The sequence below is a fragment of the Meles meles genome, chromosome 2, assembly GCF_922984935.1.
Source record: "Meles meles chromosome 2, mMelMel3.1 paternal haplotype, whole genome shotgun sequence".
NCBI classification, from domain to species: Eukaryota; Metazoa; Chordata; class Mammalia; order Carnivora; family Mustelidae; genus Meles; species Meles meles.
This window is the reverse complement of record NC_060067.1, coordinates 48,823,508-48,841,848: the sequence shown is the minus strand read 5'-3', so window position 1 is coordinate 48,841,848 and position 18,341 is coordinate 48,823,508. Positions and strand designations below refer to the sequence as shown.

Here is an 18,341-nt window from a genome sequence, read left to right as displayed (position 1 = left end):
AATTTGAGGAGAAACAGAATACTTGCAGAGTTGCAAATGATTTCCCCAGGGTATATATAAATTAGAAAGGAAAATGTTAACTTTACAGGGGAGAAACCCAGCAGAAGCGGCTGAGATCAGCCACACCAGTAATCAGACGTACTAACGTCATGTATGCCTCATTTGATACACCAAGAAGGACACATCACTTCTGTGCCTTCCTTGCTCAGAATGAATAACTTCATTCTATTCATGAGGCAGCAGAAGACAGAGCCAAATTAAGGCACAGTCTATATCATACCCAACCAGAGTTGTTCCTAAGTATCAAGGTCATGGAAGACAAACAAAGACTGAAGAATTATTATCGATTGAAGACGACTAAAGAAATAGGGCAACTAAATGTGATGTGGAAGCCTGGATGGGATCCTGGAACAGAAAAAGGACATTAGTGAAAAAATGAGTGAAATCCAGGGAAAAGCCTTAAGTTTACCTAATGGTACTGAAGCAAGACTGACTTCTTAGTTTGATAATGGTATTGTGTTATATGCAAGATAGTCACATTCAGGGAAGCTGGGTGACTGGTATATAGCAACTCCCTGTACTCCTTTTGCAACTTTTCAATACATTTAAAAATCCTCTAAAATAAGAACCCCACCCCCCCCCCCCGGCCAAAATCACCAAGAGCAAGTGTTGGTCCAACTCTATGAGCAAATCACTTGTCATTTGGACCACACTTCCTATTTCTTCAGTTTCTATGGAGTGAGTTAGTTTGATGGGATCTTGTAGAAAGACTCCTGGACATGGAGCCAGCAGATGTGGCTTTAGGATTGGGCTTCTTCGCGTGCTACCTGATTGGTTGGCCTGGAGCAATTTACCATCTGATTGTAGTCTTGCTATCCTCCACTATAACTATAACATGGTCATAATCATCTCCACCTTCATGAGATGGTTATGAAAACGGTGTGGCAACCATAGCAAGTGCTCCATTAAGGTTCCCCATTAGAGTTCATGTCCTCACAGAGCTGTGAGAATGGATGAGAAATGACTTTGTGAACGGGGAAGCAGATAAAGATGGGAGGGCTGGGGAGGACCCCAGCCAGGTCTTGCAGCCTCACAAACAGACATCACTCAGGGCTCCTTTCTGTGGGTTACCTGTGAGTCTCCATCCAGGGCTGCCTGAGCATACATCTGCACGGACAACTCAAGGTCTTGGGACTGGTTTTGGTGGCCATAGTAGTAAAGGTCTCCCATTTTCAAATACGCTGCAGGACAGAAAACACAGGCCCATTTGTGAAGTGGTTTTATTTGAGACCAAAGTTTTAAAGGGTTGGCTCAGTCACATGACTGAGAATTTTTCCTACCAGGACCTGAACACACAACATCATTGTTTCCGTGGTATGTCAGGAAGTGGGGGGAGGAAAACCTTTCGTGCCAAGCACCACCATTTCTAGACACATTTTCTTGCTTTGCTGGGCAGCTCTCCCAAATGGGTCTGCAAAAATCCCTGTCTGCAATCTTACAGTCCAACTGGCCAAGATTGTTTGGGGCATTTTATTTGACATCTGAAATTTTGTTGCCTGAGTCTTAATGACTGATGGGCATTTCTTTATTCTGTTTAAGCCATATATTTTATTTTTTTTTCCCTTGGAAAAAGTTTTGCCTAATGGTGTATATATCACTCAGTGTCTAGTCAGAAAAATAGAATCTATGCCAAGTAGTTCAAAGGATTTCAATACTGTCAGGCAGGAACTGGAACCATGGGTGTACAGCCATCGCTGGAGACACAGCCCAAAGTAGAGAGAGAAGGGGAGAAATACGTGGACTTCTCATTTCCTCCCATCCAGCAATCTCCTGCTGGCACCTCCCATTGGCTGAAACTAAACAGATGCCCAAGAACACAGGAGTCTATGAACTGTAGTTCCTGTGGATCAACCTCTCCCATACAGAGCAGAGCAGAGGAAGATAGGGATGTATCTGAGGGCAAAACACCAATGACTGGCCCAGGGAATCGCTCCAGAATAGCCTTCTCTTTTGAATTCTCACCAACTCTGAAGAAATGGTGGGTTCAAGCATTCAGTGGACAACAGAAGAGGAGAAGTGCATTGCTGGAGGCTGACAGCAGTTTACTCATGATCTTAATAGTAGAGATTTTTCACACTCTTTCCTAATTGTTTAGAAATATCATACTTCACACAAAGCTGTTATCTCTTCCTTGTTACTAAAGATTAAAAGCTCCCAATGCTTCAATTTAGCACCCATTTTTCTATACATACCAAATGAAGGAGCACCGATTTGAAAAACAGAGAAATTATAGTATCTCCAAACACAATTAACACCCAAGTATCTCTCGGCCAGGTCCTACGGGGATGAAAGGGGAGAAAAAGTTAATTCATTAATATATTTCAGCCAAGTGACTGATTTTGCCTTCATAAAGCCCAATTCATCATCCTTAACCTTAGAGCTTCCACTCCAAGAAGAATACATTTACTTACTGGCCTCTCCTCACAGATGTGTGCTAAATTTGTCTGTGACACTTCAATTCCAGTTTCTGCTGCTAAAACATAATACAGCAAAGCTTCGTGCCTAAAAATAGATGATTAATAATAAATTTCATACAGTGGGTCTTACTAATATTCACAGAAAGCTTTATATTCAAGCATAAGAGGGCACAAAATAAGCAGTTTTTTTAAAGCCACAAAATCATGAGTTTGTTGTGTGTGTGTGTTTTAAAATAAATACTGTTGTTAAAAATACTGCCTGCACTGATTTATTTTCTATCTCAAAGGCTGAACTCACTGATAAGGTTCGAGAGCTAGTTGATGCAACAGCTACCTCTACTGGCCGAATGGTGTGTGGCATGCTGGCTGGGTTGTCTATTGCCTTCTGTCCTTGAATCCTTCCATCCCAGCTTAGAAGAGGTAAGTAGCATTTAGAAAAAGCCCTGTGCATTCAGGTCCCTGTTTTGTGAAAGGCTTCACGGGGCTTAGGATTCTGAGCAAGCTTAATTAGAGCTGAGCTTTTGTGATGCATTAGAAGTTTGGCAGAGGGGAGGGAGTTTACAAGGGGCTTGATACCAATGACCAAACACACAGAGAAAAAAATAAATGTTCAATAATGCTAGTACTTAATGATGGCAAAACAATGACGGAAGACTGTTGATCTGCTGAAAGACTGGCACAAGATTCACAAGACAGGGTTAAAGCAAGGGTTTGGGGGAAACGGACATATTCCTATGGCCAATGCTTGTGGGAGGGAGGGTGACTCCAACAGTTAAATGCAGGAAGACTTAAGAATCCACACATCATTTAGCCAACAGTTCTCCCTTGTGAAGGTTTATTCTAAAGAAGCAAGAACCGTGTGCAAAGATTCTGTGACAAGAGAGATCAGGCAGAGCTGTTTATATGAACAAAACACACTGGAAGCAACTTAAGTATCTGAAAATCAGTGAGTAGTTAAATTGCCCCAGAGTGCAGCCACATTCAGATGAGGCGATTAAAAATGATGTTGTAGAAGAAAATTCAGAAACATAGAAAGATGTTTATGCAAAATTTTCCATTCAGTTAAAAAAAAGAGAGAGCAGGATGAGAAACAGAGCGGTTCCGTCTTTGTAACACAGAAATAAAACCGAGCGCACACCTTCACAAGCTCATGCAGGTGCATATAGGCAGAGAAAAAGAAAATAAAACCTAAAAATTTCCTATCAAAATCCTCATAGTACTTTCCTCTAGGTAGTGAAAATTGAGTCATTTTATTTTTTTCTTTTTACTTCTATGATTTCCTCCATTTTCTTTGTGTCACCCAGGTTATGAGTGACATTTTATTTTGACCAGATATCATTGTTCCTAAAGCTTCTTTGGCATTCTCAGGAGCTGATGTTAACTCTTTCTTGATTGTACCGCCACCCCAAAACTGGCTTCTGGTAGGGCTGGGGAAATTAGGAGAGCTGATTCTGAAATCCTGTTCTTTACACTGTTAAAACAGCTTCTGATGGCCGATTGCCTAGGGACAGAGAGAGGTGACTGGGAATCAAATTAGGATGGTAAGACCTTCAACTGGACACAGTGCAGGTCATGGGCCATGTAGCTGCTGAGGGAGCTGATTCTCGGCTTCCCAGACACCCCAGGCAGTGGACCAATTAGCCATGACTCATGCTAAAGAGAGACGAGGCTGGCTGGGCAGCTGTCCCCTGCACTGCAAGCCAGATAACAAGCCCACAACGACAGCCGTAAGAACAACACAAAAGATGCCCAGGCGTTTTCTTACACAGCTGGCAAAAATCATGTTTTGTGACAAGAATCTTCAGAACAGACCCCAGATGGAGGGCATACAAAGGAGGCCTGGTCAAAAGTCCCCATCACTCTACAACAGGGACCCATTCCCAAGGTCTTACAATCTCGCGTTTCTTTGGAACCAGTGCCTGTCTCCCCCAGGAAGGGGTACAGGAAGGAGAGGGTGTAGACTTGCCAACTCAAGGTCACATGTCAGGTCAGGTCCCTCTGCTACTGCAATTGGATGGGATATGGCTCACATTATTAAAATGCAATCAAAATGACGTTTTCTTTGACAGCAGTAGGGCAGATGATTAGAATGTGCGAGGGAGGCATGAGGCTGACACTTCCCAGAAGAACGAAGTCACTAGGACAAACTTTACAAAGACAAGATCGTCTCTCCAAAGTTACTTTGGTGGTGCGAGGGCGGCGGGGGGGGGGGGGGGGGGGGTGAGTTTCACAGGAAGACTTCCACTGTCCAATTATTGTATAAGCCAAGAGGAAATGTCATAGATTTTCCCAAGCATTTCCTTTGAGGAAACACTGAAATCCATCAGAAAGAGATGTCTATGAAACATCGATGTCAACAGAAGCACTGAAGGGAAATCCACCTCTGTCTTCCCTCCTGCAGAAGCAATCCTCCAAAGCCGTGCACTCCCACACTGCCACCATCCGCAGGGGAAGGTTAGAACTCTCAAGGCCAGACCTTCTCAGCTCATTAAGACTTCTGAGAAATGACACCTCTGCAGAAATCCTACCCACATTTAGCCTCCCAGTGATTTGTTGTTATTTGTGTTTCAACAGAGAGTGCCCAGAAGTATCAATTACAGATATTTCTATATTTATATTCGTGGAACAAACACATACGCAGCACTTAACTGTAGGCAGGAAGCCCAAAGATAAGCCACAAAGCTGCACTGTCCTTTCCATGAATTTCCTCAAGGCTTAGGAAGCTCACCAGAGCTTCAAGCTTTATTTCCAAGGCACTAAAGTGAAGTTGTCCCCCAGGCAGTCATTCTGACAGGGATGGGGGTGGCGGGTGGACGTGGAGAGGAGGGGATTTATGGTAAAGAACACATTTAGGGACATATTTGCTATCCTCCCAGTTCTGCCTCAGCATATACACATAGAGAATTTTATAATGATACATCTTAATAATCAATCCTTGGGCTGCTTGCTGTGAATTGTGAATTTGAGTACCTCTGAGCAGCTTCCCAAACAATTATATGATTTTCTTTGTGCTTTTCTCTGCCAATGCATGAAGCAGCTCAAACTGAAAAGATAGAAAAAAAAAATCCTGGGATCCCCGTGGAACTCAGGACCCCTGGTCACTTGCAGAAAGGTGAATCTCTTTCAACTGGAAATTGGCATGCCTACTTGTCTTGCCTCAAGCCTACCATACTCTGGCTAACCTCCTGGGTTAAATATTTGGGGCATATTTAAGACAAAGGACAATAAAACACATAGCTCACAAATAAAGCACACATGGGGGAAGGCAGAGAAATGAAACATGACAGCCAGCCTCTCCTTCACTGACTTCTTCTGGTGTCCGAGGACAGCCTGAGGCATGACAGTAGTATCTTCCATATTATGCCTATACAGCAAAAAGCGCTTTTCTCAATCATGCTCCTCTTTTAAACTATCCTGTATAAATCTTGGAACAACACAGAAAAGCAGAAGCTCATCAAACTGACACATGTAATTTGAAAATAACGCCCAGAATGAATTCACTCACAGAAAATGAAAAAGGGGGATGGACTTGGGACATTGATGGATGATTTAGTTCTATTACAGCAGAATAGATGATACCAAAAAAGCACCATCATGGTGTGGGGAGGCCAACATCCCTATATTTCCTGTTTAACCTCAGGGTGGGCTTCAGGACTTGGAGAATGGGAGGAAACAGAAGCACTTTGCCTCAAATATATTTTGACGAGGATTTTGTCATTATAATGGATAGTAGATGTTTCTTCCTGTTGATAGAAAAAAGGCTTCGGATCCAGACTGAAACTTAATACTTAGCATCAGCATCAAGATTGGCAAGGATATGGAGAAACAAAAATGTATACATGGTTGGCAGGCGAGTAAATTGGTAAAATCCTTTGGGAAAACAGCTGGCATTATCTTATAAAGGTGAACACTATCTTATAAGGTGCCTGCCCAGTGACCCCACTCCTAACTTTATATTCTAGAGAAACTTTTCCCATGTATGCCACGATATACCTAAAAAATGTTCATGGCCACACTGTTCTTAAAAACAAAAAAAAAAAAAAAAAAGGGAAATGCAAACGTGTTAAAATAGAACCAGTAAGTAAAGCGTGGTCAATGACAGAAATAAAAAGGAATGACCCACAGATACATGCAACAAGGGATATGAATCTCAGAAACATAATGTTAGGTTTTTTTAAAAGGCAGTTGAACTATATGTAATATGGTTCTAATAATAGAAAGCTCAGGCACAAGCCAAACAACTTTACTACTTAGAATAAATCCACGTAGAGCAAGACTATAAAGAAAGCAAGGGGATATCAACAAGGCTCAGGGTGATGGTTAGTTCTGGGGACCAAGGGTGGGATGGGTTTAATTTGGGAGGGAAATGCAGGGGGTTTCAACTGTTCATTTTCTTCTTCTTCTTTTTCTTTTTTAATATTTTATTTATTTATTTGAGAGAGAGACAGTGAGAGAGAGCATGAGTGAGGATAAGGTCAGAGGAAGAAGCAGACTCCCCATGGAGTTGGGAGCATGATTCGGGACTCAATCCTGGGATTCCAGGATCATGACCTGAGCTGACGGCAGTTGCTTAACCAACTGAGCCACCCAGGCACCCTGCTCATTTTCTCACATAGGGCTACAGATGTTCATTTTATCCTTATGCCCGAGAACCTATATATATGTATCACATATCACTTCATATGTATCAACTACTGTATGACAGAAGTAGAAAAAAACAGCTCAACTGGCTTATGCCACTTCTCAAGTTCAAATGCTCAGCTCTTTTTACCCAGATTCTGACCCAGCATGCCCTTTCAGACTCTCCCTCTCTTTGCCACCTAGTTAGACATCTCAGAACCCAGCTCTGTCATGTCACTACCCTCTCCTCAAACTATCGATAGCTCCCCACTGCCACATAAATTCAGTAAAAAAGTGTATGACCTGCCATTCAAAGTTCCATAGAGCAGCACCTCTTTGCTCTTGTTATCTGTCACTCCCTTTTACAAATCTTACCTGAAGGCATACTAGTGGCTTAAAATTTCCCAGACTCATCTAGAATTTTCCTATCTCCTTCCTTTCATTTCTACTGTTCCCTTCACTAGAAATGCTGTTCTCTACAAGGCCAAGGGGTAATCTCAGCCACCCCTCAATGCCATGTCATCTGCTACCCCCATCATGAAGTCTGATCTAAGTCCTACAAACCAGATAGCATCTTTTCCTTCACAGAATCCTTCATGCCCTTTATATACTGCTCATGTGTCTTGAGTTAGGGTAGTTTCATTTGCCTTAGATCATGCACTCATTTGTTTCTGAGCATTTCCCAGGTACCGCCAGGTGCTGGGCCCTGGGGTACAAATCACCAGGCTATCAACAAGAGCAATCCTGATCTTAACGGAAATAAGGAGTTAGGGAGCCCTTCTGGGCAGAGCAAACAGCAAGTTCAAAATCCAGAGGTCCTACAGAATGCAGGCCATGTGAGAAACTGCAGATAGCTCAGCATAAGAAAGAAATGAGGTGCAGCACTTGGGTGGCTCAGTCAGTTAAGCGTCTCTCTGTGGCCTGGGTCATGATCTCAGGATCCTGGGGTGGAGCCCCTCAATGGGCTCTCTGCTCAGTGGGATCCTGCTTCTCCCTCTGTCTGCCATTCCTCCTGCTTATGCCCTCTCTTTCTCTGTTAAATGAATAAAGTCTTTAAAAAAAAATCAATCTTGTGTTATGGCTGAATATTGTAAGAAGGACGAAAGGTCACAAAAATCTGAATTCATCTTGACCTTCCCAGCCAGTTTTTAAAATGTGCTACCTGAAATGCTTTGTGATGTTAAATTCAAAAGCAGGCAAGAAATATAAGCTATTAATAGACACTCTATGGGAAAAATAGTGTCAAGCATCTTCGCGTGTGTGTGTGTGTGTGTGTGTGTGTGTGTGTGTGTCAGTGTGGGGGTGTTTACAGATGTGCTCCTTCTTTGGGAAAACCCACATACACACTTCAGTATTTGAATGCTCTTTCTCCCCTAAAAAGCTTGTGGGGAACAAAGGGTGGGAAATTTGGAGGATGAGAAGTAGAGAATAAATTAAATTCAAATTTGGGAGTTTTACAAACTGAAGCTCACTTGGGAGACAAGATAAAACACCAGAAAAATTATAAGGTGTATCAAGTGGAAAATAATAATTTCATTAAAAATGTTTCCCAATTGTGTGAAGTGAGGCCACAGATAATAAACTTTCACAGGATGATAATAACAAACATTCCTTTTGGTGCTGTTTTCATTGGGTTTACTTTCCTGCCTCCTTTAAGATTTTCACTGACATGCTATCTGCTGATTATGCAGGCACTATGGACCAAAGGAGAAAATAATGTTCTCTTGGACTTGTATTTTAATTTTTAATTAAGGTTCAGGTCAGAGTATGCTCTATGATAGGTCTGGTCTAATGTTTTTGAGGCAATGGACCAATGGGATATGTGCTTATTTGCATACCCTTTTAAGTTATTACTGAAATACCCAGATCACTTAGGCAATAATCCAGCCAAGAAAAGATGGCCCAATGGAAAAGTAAGACAGAGTGGCAGGGCTGGCAGAAGAAAACAGAAAGATGGAATCAGGTGGAGTCTGCAGTTTGGAAAGATGTGCCCTTATTTGTAAAATCAAAGCACAGCAAACAGGGAGCATCTCCAAGTCCTTAATGCAGTATCTCATCCCATTGGGTACAGGATGAAATTTGTTAATTCTATCAGAAGAAAGTTAAAATGGAAAATCTGTTTGGCTGTGACATCTGAGGTCTGCTGAGTGAGTTCCAGTAATCCCAGACTCTTGGCCACAGAAGATGTAGTCACTTATCAGTGGAAGATGTAGCTTGAGCCTTAAACACACTGCTCTCTTTGCTTCCCATGAACTTTCTGTGCCCTGCCAGGGAGAGACAGAGGTTCAGCTAAGACCCCTTGTGTTGTCTCCACTCTAAAAACAAAAGAACAAGCTTGAAGAGAAGGAAAGTCAACACACGCATGTGTCTCTCAACTTGATGAATGTGGACACTTCCCCTAGAGAACTAATTTTTGTGTATAATTAAACATGGAAATGCTATGTTTTCTAATCAACAGCCAATCAGTCTGTGATACTCTGAATATCATTACTGGGAGGTCGTGATTTCCCTGCAAATTGCTTTTTCGGTTGTATTTTAAGACTCCACCTCATATGACTACACTGACAAATTGAAAGGCGTGGGCTGAGAAAGTTCATTCTAACATGGGTCTCTAGCTTACCATGAGCCCTCCAGGTAGGCATTGAGGCCTTTGCGAATGACGTGACCCAAGTAGCCATTTTTCTCAGCTATGTGCTTTGCCCATCTGAAAAGAAAAGGAATGAGAAAATGCCCAAACCATGGCAAATTAAATAATAGCTTTTTTCTTCATATGATCTCAATAAATCCCACTTGGGGATTATTTTGCTTGTTAGAATTTTCACACAGCAAAAACCAGAACTGAACATTAAGAAGGTAAAGAAAGATGCGTTTTGAGAACTTTGCTTTCAGTGTCTTTTCTTATAAGCGCTTAGGAATTATCATGTATGGAAATAAAGACATGAAATGTACCTAATGAAAAATACCTGCCGATACGAAAATAGATCATCTTCACCAAGAGTTAGTACTCTCTCCATTAAAACGTATTTACTCATTTATTTTAAGTTTTCTCCATTTTTTTTTCTGTTCTCTAATCTATACTGGAGAATTTTTACTAATAATGAACTGGCCTGTTGTAATCTTTAGACTTACAACCACTAAAAGAATATTATAAGGATATATTACTAGCAAGCTAAAGGGGAAATAATTAAAAAAATACTTGATTAATGTAAAGGAAAAATAAGAAAAAGGGAAACAAGCACAAAGAATGGATGAGAAAAATAAGGAATAAATAGTAAAATGGCAGATTTAAAACAAAATATTTCTGTAAGTTGCATTAAATGTAAATGGTCTAAATACCCCAATAAAAAACTAAACTTGTCAAACTGAGTAAAAAGTACACAAAACCCAATTATTTCCTGTTTAGAAGAGACACACATTAAAATTAAAAGAAGAAAAGATTAAAAGTAAAGGCTGGAAAAAGATATAACTCTAACAACAACAACAAAAATCTCTAACAAGCAAAAAAAAAAAAAAAAAAAAAAGCAGGTGTAGCAAAATTGACCATATCCTGTCATAAAGAAAGCCTCAACAAATTCCAAAGGACTGAAGTAATTCAGAATGCATTCTTTGATTGCAGTGGAATTAAGCCAGAAATCAATTAACAAAAGAAAAATTTATAAAATATATTAATGTTCACACCAAACATCCTAACTAATATTGATAAAAAGCTTCAAGTCTGTCTAGGTCAAGTTTTATCAGTGAGTTCAGGTCAGGTTGGATTTTCTCTCAAAGGTCTTATGAAACAAAACCTTTTGTAAAGCCAGACTACTGGTATGGGGGTGGTCTAAATCAGAGGTCTGCAAAGTCTTGTTTTTTTTTTTCTGTAAAAGGCAAAATAATAAATATTTTAAGCCTTGTGAGCCAGACAGAATCTCTATTTGTATTCATCTTAGTGTGTGCACTTGTCTTACAACCCTTTAAAAATGCAAAAAGCATTCTTAGCTTTTGGGGGTCACACAAAATAGAGGGTGGGCCACATGTTATTTATGGGCCCTTATATGCCAACCTCCATAAAACATTTCCAGATATGCAATGGCCTCAGAAATGTGCCTCCTGTTCACCATTCTCTGGGAAGCTACTGTAGGATGTGCTCAACAAAAGCATAGGCATAAACCAAGAAAGAAGAAGAAATAGGGTTCAGCAAGGAGATCCCAAAAAGACAGAAATGAAGGGAAAGGAAACCCCCCACAGTGATGACAGGGTTAACTTCATCAGGGCAGCTCTGTCCTGAGGGAAGACCCCAGAAGAGATGTCACTGAGATTAAGTTAATCAAAAACCTGGTGGGTCTGGACATACTGAGGAGACATTTAGACAACTGTGGGAGAATTTGGAGATTTAAGCACATGAAAAATGGTAAGTATGCAGAAATCTAAGCACCTGAAGAACTATGAAGTATAATTATTACTCCACAGAACACAAAAATCTGTATAAGAAAGAGAAAGTAGTCACAGCCTAATGCATGGGTCAGCTGTGCCTCAGACTCCCATGGTCCTAATAATGGGCACCCTGATACTAATCTAACCAAAATAATGATATATTTATGGGAAAATGGGACAAGGCAGGAAGTGTGGATGTGTGGGATAGCAGGTGGTGGCAGAATGAGAGGGAGCTACATCTTTATCTTTCACAGAGGGACATCATTAGACAAAGCCTGTAATGAAACTAGTAAGAAATAGTATGAGCGTGTCATTGAAAGAGAGAGACAAACAGTAAAGAAATAATGAAAAGACTGAAAGTGACTTATTCTTGAGAACAAGAAGTAGTCTGGGTGGGGTAGCAGATTTTCTGCTTTTCCCATGTCAAATTATTATTTTTGAGTTTCCATTAAAATGTACTTATTTTCACTTTGTTGAATGAGGTGGCTTTTGAAAGTCTGTGCATGCACAACAGGTAAAAATAAAGGTGAAATTCAAAATTGCAAAACAAAGAACGGGAACCCCATTTCCAGGCACAGTGAATAAAGTACATGGCTTTCCCTTTGTACACAACAGCTGACAGGTTCTTACACGACAGCCTTCTCGGGATCTCTAGGGAACGTCTCCAGGTTTCCTGTGATATAATAGAGAGAACACCACAAGGTTCCTTCGATGTGTCCACCCTGTGCGGCCTTATGGAAATATTCACCAGCTATAGTCTGTAGAGAGATAAACAGAGTCATCTCCATTGGTGAGCAGTCCTCCCGGCTGGGCTGGTTTCATGGAAGCCAACGCGGTGAGACACTCAACCCCTGATATTTTCACCAGCTAATCACTTCTGATATCTTTAGGACAACCATGTCAAGCTCCAGGAAGACAGCCCATCACAGAAGCCGACCTCTGGAAGTCATAACCTTGACAGTAAGCTATTCTGTCAAGTTTACCAAATAAACAAATAAGACAACACATAGCTATGAATCCCATAACCCCTGTAAACAAAACAGAAGAATGTATCAGAAGTCACGCAGGGTTCACGCCAGGTGAAAATTCAGGCATTGGCTTTCCTAACCTTGCTTAATACCTTTCTTCAAATTCATGCACCAAGACCGCATCTCCCGTAGGAAGGTGAGAATTAGAATATGACAATAAAAAATCCACACTGGCATATATGTGTGTGGGTGACCAGACATTAGCAATGCATAAAAATATACAGCCTCTTATGCAGGCAGAGAGGGGTGGAGGGGAACATAAGACAAATGTTTAGAAGGGTGAATGTTCTGCTGGTCACTATTGTTTTTCCAAGGCAGTTAGATGCCATTCGTAAGCCAGGGATTTGGAGTCAGACAGGCTTGGGTCTAAATCCAAGCTCTGCTCCTTCCCAGCTGTGTGACCTTGGGCATGGTAGTTCATCTCTCCAACTGCGAGATTTCTTCAACTGAAAAATGTGGCTTCTGATAGTACCTGGCACGAAAGGCTGTTTCAAGGATTAAATGAGATGGATTCTCGAGGCTTAGCACGGTGCTTCACAAAAATTATCTTCCAGTTCCCTACCCTCAGAAACCTGTCTCTGCCTCAGTCTGGCCCATCCCACAAAATGCCCCCTCCACTCTTCTACCTTGATAAATGCCAAACACTTCAGAGTCACCCTGCCTCCTCCTGTTACACCTCACATTCAATCCATTAGCAAGCCCTGTCACCTTGACCTTCAAAGTACACGCATAATCCAGCCACATCCTTTCTCACTAGGATTCAATACATTAACCCCCTGCTCTCCTCCTGTCTTCCCTAATCCTAGTCTCTGCTAGGATCCAGGAGGAGGCTTCTAAAACACAGCACATCACTGCCCCGTCCAAAGGGGAGCAGCGGTTTCCCATCTTCCTTGAAGCAGCTGAGACCTCACAATGACCAGCGCATCTGCCTGCCCAACCTTCTCTCCCCCTCTTTGCCCCTCCCCTGCTTCCTGCTCCCACTGTTCCAGCTTCCCTTCTGTTCCTTGAGCATGCCACTCCTGTTTTCCTCTAGGGCTTTTGCCCTGACTGTTCACTCTTTCTGGAATATTCTTCCCCCAGATATATGTAAGCCTCTTGTATCCCTAGTGCCTAGAAGAGTGCCTGGCATAGGATGGGCATTCAGGGAAATCTGTGGCCTGTGGCGGTGCAGAAATTATAATTACCATCACCAATAGTATTAGTGGGCTAATAGGCTAACGAGGGGCTAATGAGGGGCTTCCAGCTTCTGCAAGGATCTCAGTCCTGCCTCCACTAAGCATATGACTATGAGTAAGTTACATACATTCTCAGAACCTTGATGTTCATTCTGTAAAATGGACATAATCATAGTAGCTATTCCAGAGGATAGTTAGAATGACATGGGGTGCATGCCAAGTATTTCTGAGTATCCATCACAGAGGAAGAGCTTCGCAAACACTGAAGACTGTCACTGTTGTTTTCACTATTATTCAGTCTGGTCTCATATCAGGCAAACCCATCTGGACCCAGCTCTCTTTGCTCCTAATGAGATCAATCTTTGTACTGCCTCTTACTCACTCTATCTCATATCATCATCCCCTTCCTCCCTAGTTCAGGCCTCCCTCCTCCATGAACACTTCCTGACTGCTTCTGATCTTCGCGGTTTCCCCTGTCCAGAACTGTTTGGGTCATAGCAATGAGCGCACATGTGACACTTAGCTAGATGCCATCCTTTGCCATCTGCTATCTTATCTTCCTTACTGGGCCCTTGAGTTGCTTGAGGACAGGGTCTGTGCCTTGGGTGGTGTCTGTACCAACCACGGGGCCTCATCCAGGCCAGACACACAGCAGACGAGCCAGTGACCAGCTGCACAGCTGGTGTCAAGTCTTACTTGATTCCTTTCAGGAATTCCTGGGAAAATGCCATCCAAATACAGGACTCCAAGATTGTACGATGCATCTGGATTCCCCATTTCTTCGGCTTTTAACCAGTACTTTGCTGCTTTGGCATAATTTTTCTTGAATTTGTGGTAATACCATCCCAAGCCATTGACTGCCTGATGTAATCCCTAGATTTTAGAACAAGGAAAAAAAATTACGTTTTTGCTTGTTTGTTTGTTTGTTTTTAATGAAACCTAAAGAGAATCTATTATTGGGAAAGTACTCTGCCTGGGTCTGAGCAAAAGCCTTCCCATCTCTTGCTGAGGGGCAGATGGCATCGAAGAAAAGCTAAGTGTTAAAAACCATGAGCCTGCTCAGAGCCTTCCCCTGGGGGGGTTTCACCCGGCTGCTGCCAGAATTCCTGCTTTCCAGCTCCACAATCATGCTGCCCCCAAATCATGGCTCAGCTCCTGAGGGCTCTTCCGCAAAGCCCTCGTCTCCAAAAGGCTTCTTATTGCCCCACAGTATCGACCGTGTCCTTGCAACTCATGAGTGCTCACCTGCGAGAGGAGAACTGACAGTCTCTGCCACTGGGACAGTTTTCTAGGTGACCCGCCTGCCCATCTGTTGATTACTCTGCCCCGAACATCAACAAATTCTCTGAGGGCAGCAGCTGCAACAGCCTACTTGCAAAGCACAGGGGCTTCGAGGCTACTAAGAGTCCCAGTCCTGACAGGCAGAGCGGGAGGGAAGTGGGGATGGGAGGAGGGTTTGTTTTGTTTTGTTTTTTTAAGATTTCATTTATCTGTCAGAGAGAAAGAGAGAGGGGGAGAGCAAGCAAGTGCATAAGCAGGGGGAACCACAGGCTGAGGGAGAAGCAGGCTCCCTGCTGAGCAAGGAGCCTGATGTGGGACCCTGGGATCATGACCTGAGCCGAAGGCAGATGCTTAACTGATTGAGCCACCCAGGTGTCTCCGGAAGGAGGGTTTTAAAACTGTGTCTAGACCTGGGGCTGGTACCAAGGAAGTGCTTCATGTGGATGGAATCTGGAGCCTCCTTGTGATTTCATCCTATCAGGTACCCGCATGTGCTTTCCCCAGATGCTCCCACCTGCTTCCACAGGACAGCCCGCAGTTTGGTTGTTGAGGGCTCGGAAGCCCCGCAGGGGTGTGAGTGCTGCAGAAGGAGGCTCTGGCCCACAGCGAGACACCTGTGTGTAGACCTGGGCATGCAGGGTTCTCATGCCTCCCTTTCTGCCGGACCCACCAAACCATGAAGAAGCAGGGGGAAAAGGATCTGAGGGTCAAACAGTGCCTTGCAGCTGTGAGACTTATTAAATCAGAGTCCAAGTACAGAACCAAATCTTTTTCACCACCTTTCACCAGTGAAGAATGGGTGTCCTTTGAGAACAGATGCCAAGATACCAGGCTGAGACTTTTCAGTCTGCAACAGATCCTAAAAAGCTACGCTTCCTGGATTTCTTCCTAGATTCCAGCTGCCAGAAAGACCAGAGGGAAAGAAATGAACAAAGCCCATTAAAACAGAAGCTCTAGGGCACGTGGGTGTCTTAGTCGGTTAAGCATCTGCCTTCAGCTCAGGTCATGAGGGTCCTGGGATAGAGTCCCACATCGGGCTCCCTGCTCAGTGGCGAGTCTGTTTCTCCCTTTCTGGAGCTCTGTGATCTCTCTTGCTTTCACTGTGTCTCAAAAATAAATAAATAAATAAATAAATAAATAAATAAATAAATAAATAAAATAAAATAAAATAAAATTAGAAGCTCCATGAGGGCAGGAATCTTTGTTTTGTGTCCCAAGTACCTATATTAGTGCTTGCCACAAGTAGACGTTCAATAAATATTTGACGAATGAACGAAAGCCATCTTTTGCATGCGGTGTTCAACAAAATGAAATCCAAATCCTGCACCCTGAGGGTGGAGAGTAGGGTTGGGATCTGCAGGCCCCCGAGACAGCTGATTCCCAAGCCAGCTGACGTCAGGAAGGCTGTCAGTGCTGTGGACTTAGTCATGGAAGCCTTCTTCCCAGACTGCATGCTGTCTGCAGGGTGCAAGGTGGTCTCCTGGAAAGCCTGGAAGAATGCCTCTCAATCACGTAACAGAGTAGGCCATACTATAATAAAGTGGCAAGAGCCAGCTTTGGGACAAGCCTATGGAATGTACACAGTGACTTCTGCTACAAAGCCAGAGGCCACAGTTGTATTCAAATGCACCTGTCATCCCTCAAAACATCTGCAGAACTCCACGAGGAATCGCATCTGGAGCCCCACAAGAAATCCTGCCTTCTCTCTTACCAGTCATACTCAACTCTGGACATATACAGCTTGAACACCAGATTTGCTCCCATGTGGCTTTTCGCTCATTCCAAAAACCAAACTGCATGGGACCTTCCCCACAGTGCCTGATAGAGACTAGGGGCCTCAAAATCCCTTGCTGGGTGAATGAGTGAAAATCACACTTCACTTTCACTTTTATGACTCCAGGCCATACACAGCATTTCCCAATCCTCACCTAAGCTCTGCTAAGAATCCCTTCATCTGGATCCCATCCAGAAGAGACTCTTAATCTCACAAAACAAACTGAAGGTTGCTGGGGAGTAGGGGGGTAAGGATAGGGTGGTTGGGTTATGGACATTGGGGAGGGTATGGGCTATGGTGAGTGCTGTGAAATGTCTAAGCCCGATGATTTACAGACTTATACCTGTGGGGCAAGTAATACATTATATGTTAATTTAAAAAAAATCCCTTCAAAACAAAGCACATTAGACATCAGCTCACCACTAAGGATGGCTGAAGAGATGCAAATTTCACACCTGCCATGATGTGTAAAACAAGTCCACCATTTAGGGGGCTTTGGGCTAAATGCCCTCAAGGACCACCATTCAACAGCCTCGCTACTTCTGCCCTTTAACTTGTAGGGGGGCAGGAGTGGGTGTGCTCTTCAATGAGTTCCCTTCTCTTGGGTCCTGTGCCCTCTTGACACCACCATGGTGGACGGAAAGCCTCTCGGTTTATTCTGTGCTCCAACTTCCTGTTCTACACACACAAAAAGAGACTCTGAACTTCTCAGGGGAGGATGGGGAGGGGGGATCAGCTTGAGGAGTCTTTGTGGATGAGGCAAATATTAGCAGCCTTGGGGATGGGGGCTCTTTCAAGAGCCAGAAGGGCTATAAAGGACTCTGTCAAGGCTGTAGAATTATAGTGGTTTCTACAAATTTATTTGCAAATCCACACGCATGCACCTGTGAGCGTGCTTGCTTGTGTGGGTATGCACGCCTTGTGCGTGTACACGTCACCCCTACCTCTGCAAGCGATATTTAACCTCCATTCTGTAGTGCTATCGTGAAACTGGCTGACGTGACAACATCTTAGAGTAAATAGTGACCAAAACAAAGCAATTTTTAAACCTGGCTGTCAACTTGATAAACATCCCCATTATTAAAGCATGGGCAGGACACAGGGATTGGACACAACAGGGTTAACCTTCACAGGAATTAGGCTTTTGGTTTCCCTAATTCAGTGGCATATCTACAAACCCATTCAGTTCCAAGGAGCACCGCTCCCCACTGCTTGTTATCAGAGCAGCCTGTGATTATAATTTTAGCCTTCAAACAAAATCGGCCTGCATTCTATTGACTAGAAGGTGAGTTCAGCTTTTGAATTCTGCTGTCCCCATTGTGGTGGGTTTCTGTCTGTGTCACAGATCTGAAGTGACTAATCACCGTGATGGCAGTGACCCTCCCACCTCACTCCGTTTTCTAGGGGCCGGGCCACGGGATGGCCATTTACTCTCGCAGACTTGTGAGCGTGTGGGTGTGTGTGGCACAAATGTTTCCCTCTGACAATATGCAGAAGTGTTACCTTGGAAGCCGCTTTCTTCATCAGCTCCAAAGCAAGCCGTCTGTTCTTTTTCACTCCTTGACCCTAA

General features: G+C 43.2%; 1 protein-coding gene across 1 annotated transcript in view; it reads right to left on the bottom strand.

Moving 5' to 3' along the window:
- Positions 1–18,341, bottom strand: part of SEL1L3 (SEL1L family member 3) — a 102,978-nt gene that overhangs the window by 15,447 nt on the left and 69,190 nt on the right. The window contains exons 14-20 of the mRNA XM_045989701.1: positions 18,275–18,337; positions 14,413–14,589; positions 12,144–12,271; positions 9,718–9,801; positions 2,472–2,562; positions 2,253–2,337; positions 1,132–1,241 (exon numbers count right to left, since the gene is read on the bottom strand). Of these exons, the coding sequence (XP_045845657.1) occupies positions 1,132–1,241; positions 2,253–2,337; positions 2,472–2,562; positions 9,718–9,801; positions 12,144–12,271; positions 14,413–14,589; positions 18,275–18,337 (738 nt within the window). The remainder of the gene's footprint in view (positions 1–1,131; positions 1,242–2,252; positions 2,338–2,471; positions 2,563–9,717; positions 9,802–12,143; positions 12,272–14,412; positions 14,590–18,274; positions 18,338–18,341) is intronic.